The sequence below is a fragment of the Typopeltis vanoorti genome, chromosome 20 (genome assembly GCF_054136105.1).
Source record: "Typopeltis vanoorti isolate ZY-2024b chromosome 20, IOZ_Tvanoo_1.0, whole genome shotgun sequence".
Classification (NCBI taxonomy): domain Eukaryota; kingdom Metazoa; phylum Arthropoda; class Arachnida; order Uropygi; family Thelyphonidae; genus Typopeltis; species Typopeltis vanoorti.
In genome coordinates, this window is record NC_143568.1 from 26,236,628 (window position 1) to 26,248,976 (window position 12,349).

At 35.3% G+C, this 12,349-nt stretch overlaps 1 protein-coding gene across 1 annotated transcript in view; it reads right to left on the reverse strand.

The window, feature by feature from the left end:
- LOC150095293 (uncharacterized) overlaps positions 1-12,349 on the reverse strand; it is a 590,931-nt gene that overhangs the window by 213,682 nt on the left and 364,900 nt on the right. The window contains exon 20 of the mRNA XM_090410639.1: positions 9,936-9,964. Within this exon, the coding sequence (XP_090266765.1) occupies positions 9,936-9,964 (29 nt within the window). The remainder of the gene's footprint in view (positions 1-9,935; positions 9,965-12,349) is intronic.

Sequence of the window (12,349 nt, forward strand, 5' to 3'; positions counted from 1 at the left end):
ACACACTATTGTTAATAATTGGTGGATTTTTATATAGATAAGGATATTCATAGATATTATATCTTAATATTAATCCTACCATAGAGATAATCTCTGTTTCTAACAATTATTTTTAATTTATTACCGAGTGTACCTATATGTTATTATATGCAGAAGGGTTCACTCCAATTGGTGCAATGATCTTAACTCTTTCTTTCAAAATCCAAATAATCACTGACTCAAGACCAAATACAAAATAAACACATTTAATAAAAAAAAAATATATATATACACTTCAAACAAATATTACATAACTAATTACTAAATTAATTGGATCCAAGGCCTTTTAGAAATAAACTTACACTTAAGACTAGACCAAACACTTTGTTTGCACATTCACAAAATGTTCATAGCCAGTTTCTTTCTCTGTCAAGGCCCTTTTCCGAAGATATATGACTCTATTCTTCATTTTTACAGGATCTTTTTCTCATCACTTATGTAGCACACATTAATTCATCCGAACTTAATTCTGTCTCTTTTCTTCAGTAGAAATAATAGTCAGATCCAGCGTCCTTAATACATATGAAACTTCCTAATCAGAGTTTTCTTGAACATTCCTTTAGAACATAAATAGCAAATTCTTCTTTTATTCACTAAATGCTTATTTACAGTCTTAACTCTTCCAATAAAAAAAAAACTTACAGTTCTACGATTCCCTTTTCAGAATCTACTATTAATTGTCCAATTAGTGTTTCCTCCAATATTCCATTTGAAACACATATAGCAATATTTTCCTTTTATTCATCAATACTTATTCCACTTTGAAACTTAATAGTTCCACGATTCCTTTTTCGGATTATACTATTAATTTTCTTCCGACTGTCACTTAAAAAACTTAAGTTCCTTCCGAACCTAAATGTCTGCCGGCCTGTGTTCTAAATTCCTTTTAAAACGTCTATAGCAATATTTCCCTTTTATTCATCAATACTTATTCCACTTTGAAACTTAATAGTTCCACGATTCCTTTTTCGGATTATACTATTAATTTTCTTCCGACTGTCACTTAAAAAACTTAAGTTCCTTCCGAACCTAAATGTCTGCCAGCCTGTGTTCTAAATTCCTTCCGAACGCTCTCTTGTTTACCGGCGTTACTCAGATACCGAACGCTTTCTTATCAGCTGTCAATCACTCATCAAACTTCTTGGCGAGCATGAGCACTCCATGAAATTGGTAAGCAAGAAGTTAGGTATAAATAATGGCTGACACTTTGTCTCTGTTAGCGACAAGAGAATGTCCTCATAAAACACAACTTTTGATCATTTTGAATTACAATAAAATTTGTTTAAAGTAATACAATTATTCAAATCCGGTAAGTATTTGAATAATTGTATTACTTTGTATTCAAATCCGGTAAGTATTTGAATAATTGTATTAAATTTTTAACTGCTTTACATATCACTTTTAACAAAACAATTTCATAACGGGCACATCGCAAGTGCTGACAATGCATGTTATGAAAACAAAACTAATAAACATTTTAACATAAACAATACGTAAAAATATTCAGAATTTTAATTATGATTATTTTTACACTATACTGGCAACACACCATCACACATAAAAAACTCAGCCTATTTCAAAGCCAGCATAGAAAACCTTACACTCCAACATACTGACATAATGATCAGTTTCAAAGTCTTCTCCTTATTCAAATGTCCTACTCAAAGAAACCTTAGAGCTAATCCAAGTTAAATTTCCTCCCGATATCTCAGCCCTATTTCAGTTCACTATGAACTCAGGCTATTTCGTTTGGCATGGATTATTCTACAAACAAATAGAGGAGACAGCCATGGGTTCACCACTCTCCTAACCCTTGGCCAACTTTTTTATGGAGACTTTTGAAGAGAAAGCCTTAAACTCTGCTCCACAGAAACCAACCATACGGCTTCGCTATGTTGATGATGTGTTTGCTATTTGGCCACATGGCTCTGATACACTCCTCTGCTTCCTAACACACTTAAACAACCAACACCCCAGAATCAAGTTCAACCTGGAATAGGAGAAAAACAACAGCCTTCCTTTCTTAGACACACTAGTCACCTGCCAGCCTGATGGAACCTTGGTTCTTCTCAGTTTATAGAAAACCACCCATACAGGCAGATACATTCACCAACAATTCCCCCCCCCTCACAACAATATGGAGTTATTAAGACACTACACAACAGGGCTAAACTTATCTGTTCAAATGACAATCCCTAACCACAGAACTAAACCACATCTTCAACACTTTCTCAGCCAATGGCTACCCCCCCCCCCACACACACACACAAAAAAAATCCAAAAAAATATGGAAACCAGTGAACCACATTCCCCCCCCCCCTTCACAACAAGGATTATTATTATTATTATTATTATTATTCAGGCCTCAGTGGAGTCAAAAGACTCATCATGGGAGGTCCTTTCTAAGAAACACAAGTCTATCAAGACTTATCGAGGGAGGTCCCTCATAGGAAACACAAAGTCTATCATACCACTCCTTAAATGCATTGACTGTTCTCGCTCTCAGGCAATGCATTCCATGGTTCAACCACCCTCCATGCAAAGAAACCACTCCTCACCCTCTTGCTCACAGTTTCCTTTCGTAACTTCAAGGGATGGCCCCTTGTCATGACTCCTTCCTGCTGTTCAACCAAGCGAAAGAACTCCCCAGTGTCAACCCTGTAACCACCTCTCAACAGTTTAAAAGTCTCAATCATATCACCCCTCCATCTTATATTCACCGAACTCTGTAGTCCACACTCCCTCAGCCGATTCTCATAACTAACATTGTACAGTCCCGACACCATCTTTGTTATCTGCCTTTGTACCCTTTCCACAGTTAATTTATTCCCTTCATCCATTTCCATTTCCTACATCCGAGGCACCTCAGAAAAAATTACAAAAATCCTAAAAAAAACATGACCTGACCACTTGTTACAGACCATATAGAAAATTGGTGTCCCTTATCTGCTCCACAAAAGACCAGCCACGTCCCTTAGACCTACTTGGTGTGTACCAGGTCCCTTGTAGCTGTATACTGCCCTACTTTGGCCAAACAGGCAGGACAGCGAATATCAGAATTTCAGAACACAAGGACTACATCCGTTTTCACCAGTACAGCCACTCTGGTCTTGCAGACCATGCTCTGGATACATGCCACAGAATACAGTGGAAGAAAGCCATAGTAATACATGGTAGTAAATTAAAATTTGAAAGGCTATTCATGGAATCAGCCTCAGCCCTAAGAAACATGCCAAACCTCAACAAATTTGGTTGCAAACAAATTTGAGACTGCCCCATATTTGGAAGACTTACATCAGAAGACCTTCAGCCCAACGGCCAAGAATACCTACATAGCCCGCTAGAGGGCATCATCAGGACTTTTAGGAGAAACAACAGCTTCCTGCTTCGTCCTCATTTACTGTGTGTAGTGCCTGCATGCATGTGTCTTTATTTTAAATTCCTGTGAGAATGGCAACAAGACATTGCCGAAATATTGGAATTATAGATTAAAGTCTAATTTAATTTATATCCTTTGTACAATGTAATTTCCTTAAGTAATTTAATAATTACTTAAGGAAGCCTTTCTACGAGAATATGGAAATAATGATATGCAGAAGCAAAGAGATTACTGATCTCTTGTATAAGGTGCAGATCTGGTTACCAGAATTTCAAGGGGATATAGATGTATTAGAGGGAATCCAGAGAAGGTTTACTAATTCAGTGCCAGGTCTATGGAATGTCAGATATGGGGAGAGACTGAGGGAATGCAACTTACAGAGCTTTGCGAGTAGATGAAGAAGAGGGAATATGATTGAGACATAAGTTGGTGAGTGTTTGTTACCAGATTAATATAGAGGAGATTTTTCATAAAGTAGAGAAGGGTACAATAAAATACATGAATAAAGAAATAAAATAAAAGATAAAAATACAAACAATAGATTTAGAAAAATGGGTGACCTATATCCAAAATCTCTAGACAGATGAGAACAATGAAATATTTTATTAAACAAAGAAGAATGACCTAACAGAAAATATCACAATGTTAGAACAGAAACCAGATCAGTTTTGACTGTTATTGAGATCTTATCAGTAGGAGCCAGACCCCTTCAGGGTCTGGTTCCTACTGATGAGATCTCAATAACAGTCAAAACTGATGTCGAAGTAATGCAGAGGTCATATTTTCATATACGAGAAGCCTAAATGTGTCACGCCTTATTATTAAATTACTCAGATTAGAGATAGTTGTTGGATATTTTTCCACTTGTTTATACTATAAATTAAAGATGCCAAGAAATTATATTCTTGTTTTAATCCTTTATCCAAGTGTAAGCAAACAAAGTTTGCACCTGAAGTATTTTCAGAACTGGGTATCTAGTATATAGAAGCTAATGACCTCTCATCACTTGCCTTAGTATCCCATAATGCAAAGCACATATCCTTACAGACATGTATAATGCTATACATTATGAGAAGGGTCACTACCCAGATTGGTTTCAACTGTTATTAAGGTCTCATGAATGGGAGCCACACCCCAAGGTGATACCAAGGTTGAAGTAACGCAGAAGTCATATTTTCGTATATTGGCAACCCAACCGATAGGCTTTGGCATGGATGTTTACAAATAGATTTAGGTAACAGGTGGTATTTATTGTCTGACATGAAATCATCACCCATCACTTCAGTAAAGTTGGAATTTTTTGAAAAAGTATTTTATTTTATTTGATCTTTAGATAAGGTATCCTAAATTATCTAAATTATAAAGATTTAAAAAAATTTCATAAGGAAGATCTGCATTAAAAAAAAAAGAATTGTAAGTCTGCCATTCTTGATTAAGTATTCTACATTTCCTCACCACTTCCTTGAAAAGATATTAAGTAGCAATAAGGCATGAATGTGACTTTTCAATGGCATTTGAGAATAGTCCATTGTGTCTTACTTACAATGTGCAACATCTACTATGTGCTTATTCTTTGTCATTTCAGAAGCCATTTCTGTATGGATAAAATAAAGAATGTAACATTAACAAGTTATATCATTCATACTATTTGCTTGTACTAAGAATGTGAAAGCATAGAGGATATCATATGAAAAATCATCTCAGTGTTAATATGACATCTCTTCAAGTTTAAATATCTCAAACCATATTCCCTCTCTTTACCTTCTTAAATAGTTAACTGTTAATTAAAGATTCCATATTATATATTTCCCTTAACTTTTACAGGCTCTTTCCCCAGGCCTATGTATTTGGTGTTTCACTACACTACTCATGTGAACACTAAGATTTGTTTTTATATATTTCATTAATAAAGAAAAAAATATATAAACACAACATATAAAATAAATTTGTATTTAAACAATGGTGATCCCTTTTAATCATTCACACATACATTCAATAACCTTGAAAGTTTCTTTAGTTGGTTGTACTATAAATTAAAGATGACAAGAAATTATAACAGTAATTGTAAATCTACAAGGGTAAAGGGGATGCACAAGACTGTAAGAATTACAGAGGAATAAAGTTGATGTCCCACACAATGAAAATCCTACAAAGGGTTCTTGATGGAAGACTAAGGAAGGAGGTGGAGATTGCAAAGGAGCAAATTTGGCTTAATGCCTGGTCAACTGAACAGATGCTATCTTTGGGTTATGGCAGATGATGGAAAAGTTTTGAGAGAAGCAATGGAAGCTATATCTGGTATTTATTGATCTGGAGAAAGCGTATGATAGAGTGCCAAGGCAAAAAGTCTGGAGGTGTCTGAGGGAGAAGAAGGAACCAGAAAAATATGTCAGATTGGTGCAGCAGATGTACAGAAATGTGAAGACAAGTGTTCGAACCTGCCTGGGAGTGGCAGAAAGTTTTCCAGTGACAGTTGGCTTGCATCGAGGGTCTGCATTAAGTTCATTCCTGTTTAATATTGTGATGGAGGTGGTGGTGATGGAGGAAGTGAGAGAAGACGTGCCTTGGACTATGTTGTATGCAGAATCAAGAGAAGAAGTGGCAGCTAAACTGGAAAGATGGAGAAAAGTACTGGAAGAGAGAGGTATGAGACTGAGCAGAAGTAAGACCGAGTATATGTGTTGCAAAGTGGATGGCAGCCAGGAGACAGATCTGGAGCTGGAAGGAAATGTCATCAGGAAAGTCAGTGACTTTAGATACTTAGGTTCAACAATGAAAGATGATGGTGACACTGAGAAGGAAGTGGGATGTAGGATACAAGCAGCATGGAGGAACTGGAGAGAAATGGCTGGAGTGCTATGTGATAAGAGGGTGCCGATCAATCTAAAAGGCAAAATTTACAGGACAGTAGTGAGACCAACTATGACGTATGCTTTGGAAACTGTGGCCTTGAGGAAAAATAACATCAGCAGGATGGAGGTAGTGGAGATGAGAATGCTTACGTGGATGTGCAGTGTGACCAGAAAGGATCGCCTGAGAAATGACTATGTAAGGGGAACGGTGAAAGTTACGAACTTAGGAGCAAAGATACAGGAGGCAAGGTTGAGATGGTTTGATCATGTGATGAGGAGGGAGGAAGAGAGTATGTGGGAAGAAAGGTCATGCAGATGGATGTGCAGGGGAAGAGGAAGTGCGGACGGCCAAAGAAGAGATGGGGGGGTGGAGATGGTGGAGGAGGACTTGAGGATGAAGAACTTGGATGTGGCTACAGCCCAAGACAGGAAGTTGTGGAGGAGCCTCACCACAAATGGCGACCCTACTTAAGTGGGAAAAGCTGCGGAAGAAGAAGAAGAATGGCATTTATAAAGACATATATGTACTATATCTATCTGATGATCTGTTTAGTATCATAAATTATATATACTGTATATATGCAATTTATTGTACACTTTTATAATTAATCTTTTCTTCAGTGAAAAAATAATGCTATTCATAATCATCAATGCTATTGATAATCATCAATCATCAATGCTATTGATGATTTAATATCACGTGGCTTGTTCTATTTCGAATAAATCAATTGTTTGCATTCTACCTTGTAAAAACTGTTTCTAAGCCACTGACTATAGTCTGTTAATTTCAGACTGAAATATTTGGCAGTATATTTAATAAATAATACTTTTACCTTGTGTTTTCGTGTATATATTAGATGCTGCTGCTGAATGACAAGCTATTTCCACTGATTACATAGCCATCAGTCTTAACAGCGTCACTAGTCATCCACTAATAGCAAAACTACAAGCAGTGCTTGTAGTTCGTTTATTTTCAATTACCTAAACTAACAATAATATTTTCCATAAACAAAATCATGTTAAGATATTTAAATGTCTTAACATAATATTGATTTTATTTGTAAAAATATATTTAAAATTTATTATGAAAATTTTGAATTTCTGGCAGGCTATGAAAATATCATTGGGCCAGAGTTGCTCCACATGCCATAGAATAGACATATTTGGGCAAAGAAATGGAAAGGACTGTGATCACTGAATGTATAGGCAAAATAGCTTATTAAACAAGAGAAAAGTTATCATTACTGATGATTTAATCATGGTAATACAGAATATAATGAAGGCATAGTAACTGGGATTTATGTAATATGAATTTCTTGATTTTTTAAGAGACAATCTCAGACAAGTAAAAGATGGCAGGCACATCAGCATTAAGATTCTTAGCGGAGCTAACCATCATCACATATTATCAGAAGATCTACCAGATTACACTTGCTATATTGAGGAAGATTTTAAACCCTACTCAGTCAGATCTTCTGATAATATGTGATGATATGGTTAGATCCACTAAGAATCTTAGCAGATCTATTTGGGTGGTGGACAGTCATATATGAAGGCTTCTATGAGAAAGGTATATATGAAACTACAAAGAAAGTGATTATTAAAAGCTTAGAAGACAGCCTCGAGTTCATTATGGAATTAGAGATTATATAGAAAGGTAATGAATGAAGCTTGTGAACTGATCAAGAATTATTTAACAGCAGCAGTTTTTAGTTTTCTTCATGGTCAGTCAGCAGTTACTTCACATGCAGACTTTGTTTGCTTACACTTGGATAAAGGATTAAACCAAGAATATAATTTATTGGCATCTTTAATTTATAGTATAACCAAGTGGAAAAACTTTCAACATCTATCTGTAATCCAGAGAATTTTAGTAATAAGCTGTGGTATACCTTTTGGCTACTTGTATATGGAAATAGGACTTCTGTATTACTTCAACCTTTGTATCACTTCTGGAGCTGGCTCCCACTGGTGAGACCTCAATAAAGGTTGAAACTGGTATGGGTAGTGACCCTTCCCATAATGCATAAGCGTTATACATGTCCGTAATGACATTTGCTTTGTATTACAGGATACTAAGGCAAGTAACGTGAAGTCATTAGCCTCTATATACAAGTTGCCCAGTTGTGAAGTTACTTAAGGTGCAAACTTTGTTTGCTTACACTTCAATAAAGGATTAAACCAAGAATATAATTTCTTGGCATCTTTAATTTATAAGATACCATCAGTTCATTCACCAGACCGTCTGTAACTTAGTAGTAGCATTTAGTCATCTACTTTGGTTTTATTTGATAAAAAGAGAGATAGTGGACCTCATGGAGATAGTGGACTTCATCAACATTTGTTAAGGCAATGAAATTTGCAGAGTGCAGCAACAGCAATGAAATTGTTTTAATACAGCTTCACAAGTGAAGCACATTAGAGAAAAGTTAGTGCCATCATAATTCTGCTTGTTAATACTGCCCACAGTATTAACATGCAAAATGAAGAGGAAAATTCCATATCCATCTTTTTAAACCCTTTTGGCACCTCCTTAGTTGCATGATATGCAAATTCCATGCATTTGGGTGAGTTCCGAAACCACTCCCCCCCACCAGACATCGTTTCCCATGATGCTCAATTTATTCCTGCAAAGTTTTGCAGCATTTGGATTGCTGGATGACACTCCACAAGGCCTTAAACAGAGATACTTTAATTTTTATCACATTGTATACATAGTGGAGCTTTTTGAAAATGATTCTTTAATTGTAATTTTATATTGTGTTCCATTTTCAATGTACTGAGGATGCCTATAATGCAACAGGCAAAACTTTTATAGCAAATAAGTTTATTTCACAGGAATTTAAATTTCTGTGTTTAATTTTTCTAATTATGAATCATCAATGACACCTAAGCCTTTCTATAGTTATAACTCTATATTTTATAAGTTACTTGATTTCATGAAAAACAAGAAAAAGATAACGCATGCAGTTTGAAAGGAGGAGGGTAGCTGTTTGCTAATGGAACAGGGAGAGCTTTTAAAAATAATGAAAACTCCTTTTGTAAGATATAAAGAGGACAGCACAGGATATTAGTGTGATTGTTTTAGTGTTGCTAAATTGAAATGTGTTTTGCAGTTCCACACAATACAATGCATCATTACACGGAAATGTAATGTGCTATATTTGTGAAGTGTTCCATGGAATGGATGAAATTTGAGATTTATGGGTGACTCTTTGAAGGAACCTAAAAAGTTCTTGTACAAAGTCCAAAAACCAAGCCTACTCAGACACTAGCAAATTTAAAAATAAAGCATTCCTTAAACAAGTTTATTCTAAAAGAGATAAAAAAAAAAAATTGAATTCATGCCCCCCCCCCACTATAGCATCATTTAATGGGAAGACTAAGAATTTTTTATTTTTTTGGTCTCTTCTTTCATTCCTATCCTATGGTATAGGATGCACTATGATAGTGTGATAATTAAGGTTCAACAACTCAGACTTTTCACACACTGCAGACTTCCTTAAATATTTTTTATACTGTTATTTATTTATTTGTATGTGTTCAAATATATTCCATCTAAACCTCCAAACCCAAAGGTCTCAGTCTATCATTTTCACATTTTAAAAGTGTATTTGTATAGTAAAAATATAAATTTATGCTAAAAAGAATGAATAACCACTTACCTCCAGTACAGATCAGGTAAAGTAGCATTCTGAAACAAGAAAATAAAAACATTAACTGTATTTCAAAACATGATTTTTCAATACTGACTTTGTAAAGAAAATGACAACATTAATTCATAAAATTCTAAGATTCTTATAATTCATTATCATTATCACGTCTCCATGCAGTCAAAGATTCGTCATGGGAGGTCCTCACTCTCACATACAAAGCTCATCAATCATACTCTTAAACTAATTCACTCTTTTTGCATTGATCACATTCTCACAATGCATTTTCTAACTACTCTTCATGCAAAAAAATCATGCTTCTTGCTCCTCTTACCCTTCTAGCTTCCAAAATGGTCTGATCTTTCTCCCTTTTATAAAAAATCTTTTTCACATTCACATTAATCTGCTGACAATCCCTTATCAAGTTCTAAGTCTCAATCATAAAATTTTGAAATGGTATGGGGAAGAAGGCAGAAAGATGATAGATAGTCCATGGCCATGTCTTCTTTCTGTATAGAGAATTTTCTTTTTCTTTCTTCCCCCCCCCCCCCATCAAAGAAGAGAATTAATATACAAGTTTGAAGGACATGTCGCAAGAGCACCAAAATGCTGAGGATGGAAATATTTTTGTAATACTCCCCTAATACACAGGAACACAACATTGCCATTTCTATTTCCTATTTCTTTTCCATCAGAAAAGATAGACAAAGTACTGATGAAACATGGCCTATGCACCACACTCAAACCTCATGTTAAACTAGTAACTCTGATCCACTTGCCTAAGGAAAAACTTAACCCTCTAGCACACCCTGGTGTGTATGAAGTTCCCCATGACTTGGCTTACTATGGGAAAACAGGAAGATCAGCTAACACCCACCTCGAAGAACATAAAAAATGCATTCGCTACTATTACTATGGCAAGTCAGGACTGACAGACCATGCTTTGGACACCCCTTCACACAGGATTAGGTGGAAGAAATGGAATGTGCTATTTAAACTAAGTTGTTACAGATCTGAAAGATTATTTTTTGAGTCAGCCATGGCTTTGAAGAATTCTCCTAACTTGAACAAATACGGTTGCATTAATTTGCCAAAATTTTGGGAGACTGTTATCTTAAGAGCAACTTCTACATGGCTGTAATGTTTTTTTTTTTTTTTTTTTTTACAACATTAGAGGATGCCAAAATAGGACTTTAGATCTTTTGTCCATTGCAATTGTATTGTTTCACTTACTCACGGTCACGTATACAAGATGTGTTGTGCTCTGATGATGCTGATTTGAAATTCTGCAATATAAAAGCAATTAATAAAACATCTTTTGATAAAATTGTTTAGTGTTGTTAATATCATTAAAAATGAGGCATGAATAACTGCCAACACCTAAGCTTACCTGTCAGATCTGTTCGATTTGTAATACAAGGAGAATATCTCTGATTAGAATATTCTTCAAAAAATGACAGAGGCATCAAAGTTGACTAAAATATTGTCACAGTCAAGAAAGATATCTTCCATTTATTATTATTAACAAAAGACTAATGTGTAAAAAGACTCACAGCAAGACCACTGTCACAAACAATGACCACCGAAGTATTCACTTAACTTTCAGGCAATGCATTCCATTCAATGCCCAGTTTTCACATTCTTCTCATACAGATTCCAGGGATAGCCTCTTGGGCCTACTAGTGTCACCATCCATTCTATGAAACAATTTTCAATATTAATTTGTAGCCATCCCTAGTATGAGCATACACACATGCTCATACTAGGGATGGCTACAGATTATGTGTATTGAGAAAGATATCCTCCATTTTTTTAATGCAACTCACCACAAAATATTGTAAAGCTATAGCACATTAATATGAATGAGAAAAGGATATTTTTCTATTTTTTTTTTATTAATATTTATAACTTTTTTTTTGTAGTACTTATTTCATTTTTAACTGGTCTGAAAAGCCTGCTTTAGAGAACAAACATGAAACTTTTTAAGCTGCTTCAGGCCTTCAATAAGAGGGAAGAGAATCTCACATCAAGTGATAAAAGCCATCTACAACCTAAAGGAAAAAAACATCCATGTCCATTGTGGAATTTGAACCAACATCTGTTGGTTGGAGAGTGGATATACTCACCACTCAGTCAACTAAGATGGTTTCCTGTCTCTGGAAAGGAGACAGGAAACCACCTAAGTCAATAATATCCACATGAGTCAATAACCTCTGGATCCTTTCCAATACATCCTCTTCCTCTAGAAAACCAGGTGACTACTTTAGCACACAATAATCCATATGCAGGCTTATCACAACATTATATAACGAAATTATACTTCTTCACTTTTGCATGTCAATGTATTCTGTCTGACCGCCATAATCAATTGTAATCATCACACAATTTCAGCAATGTATCCCCTAAATTACAGATCCCTATCCACC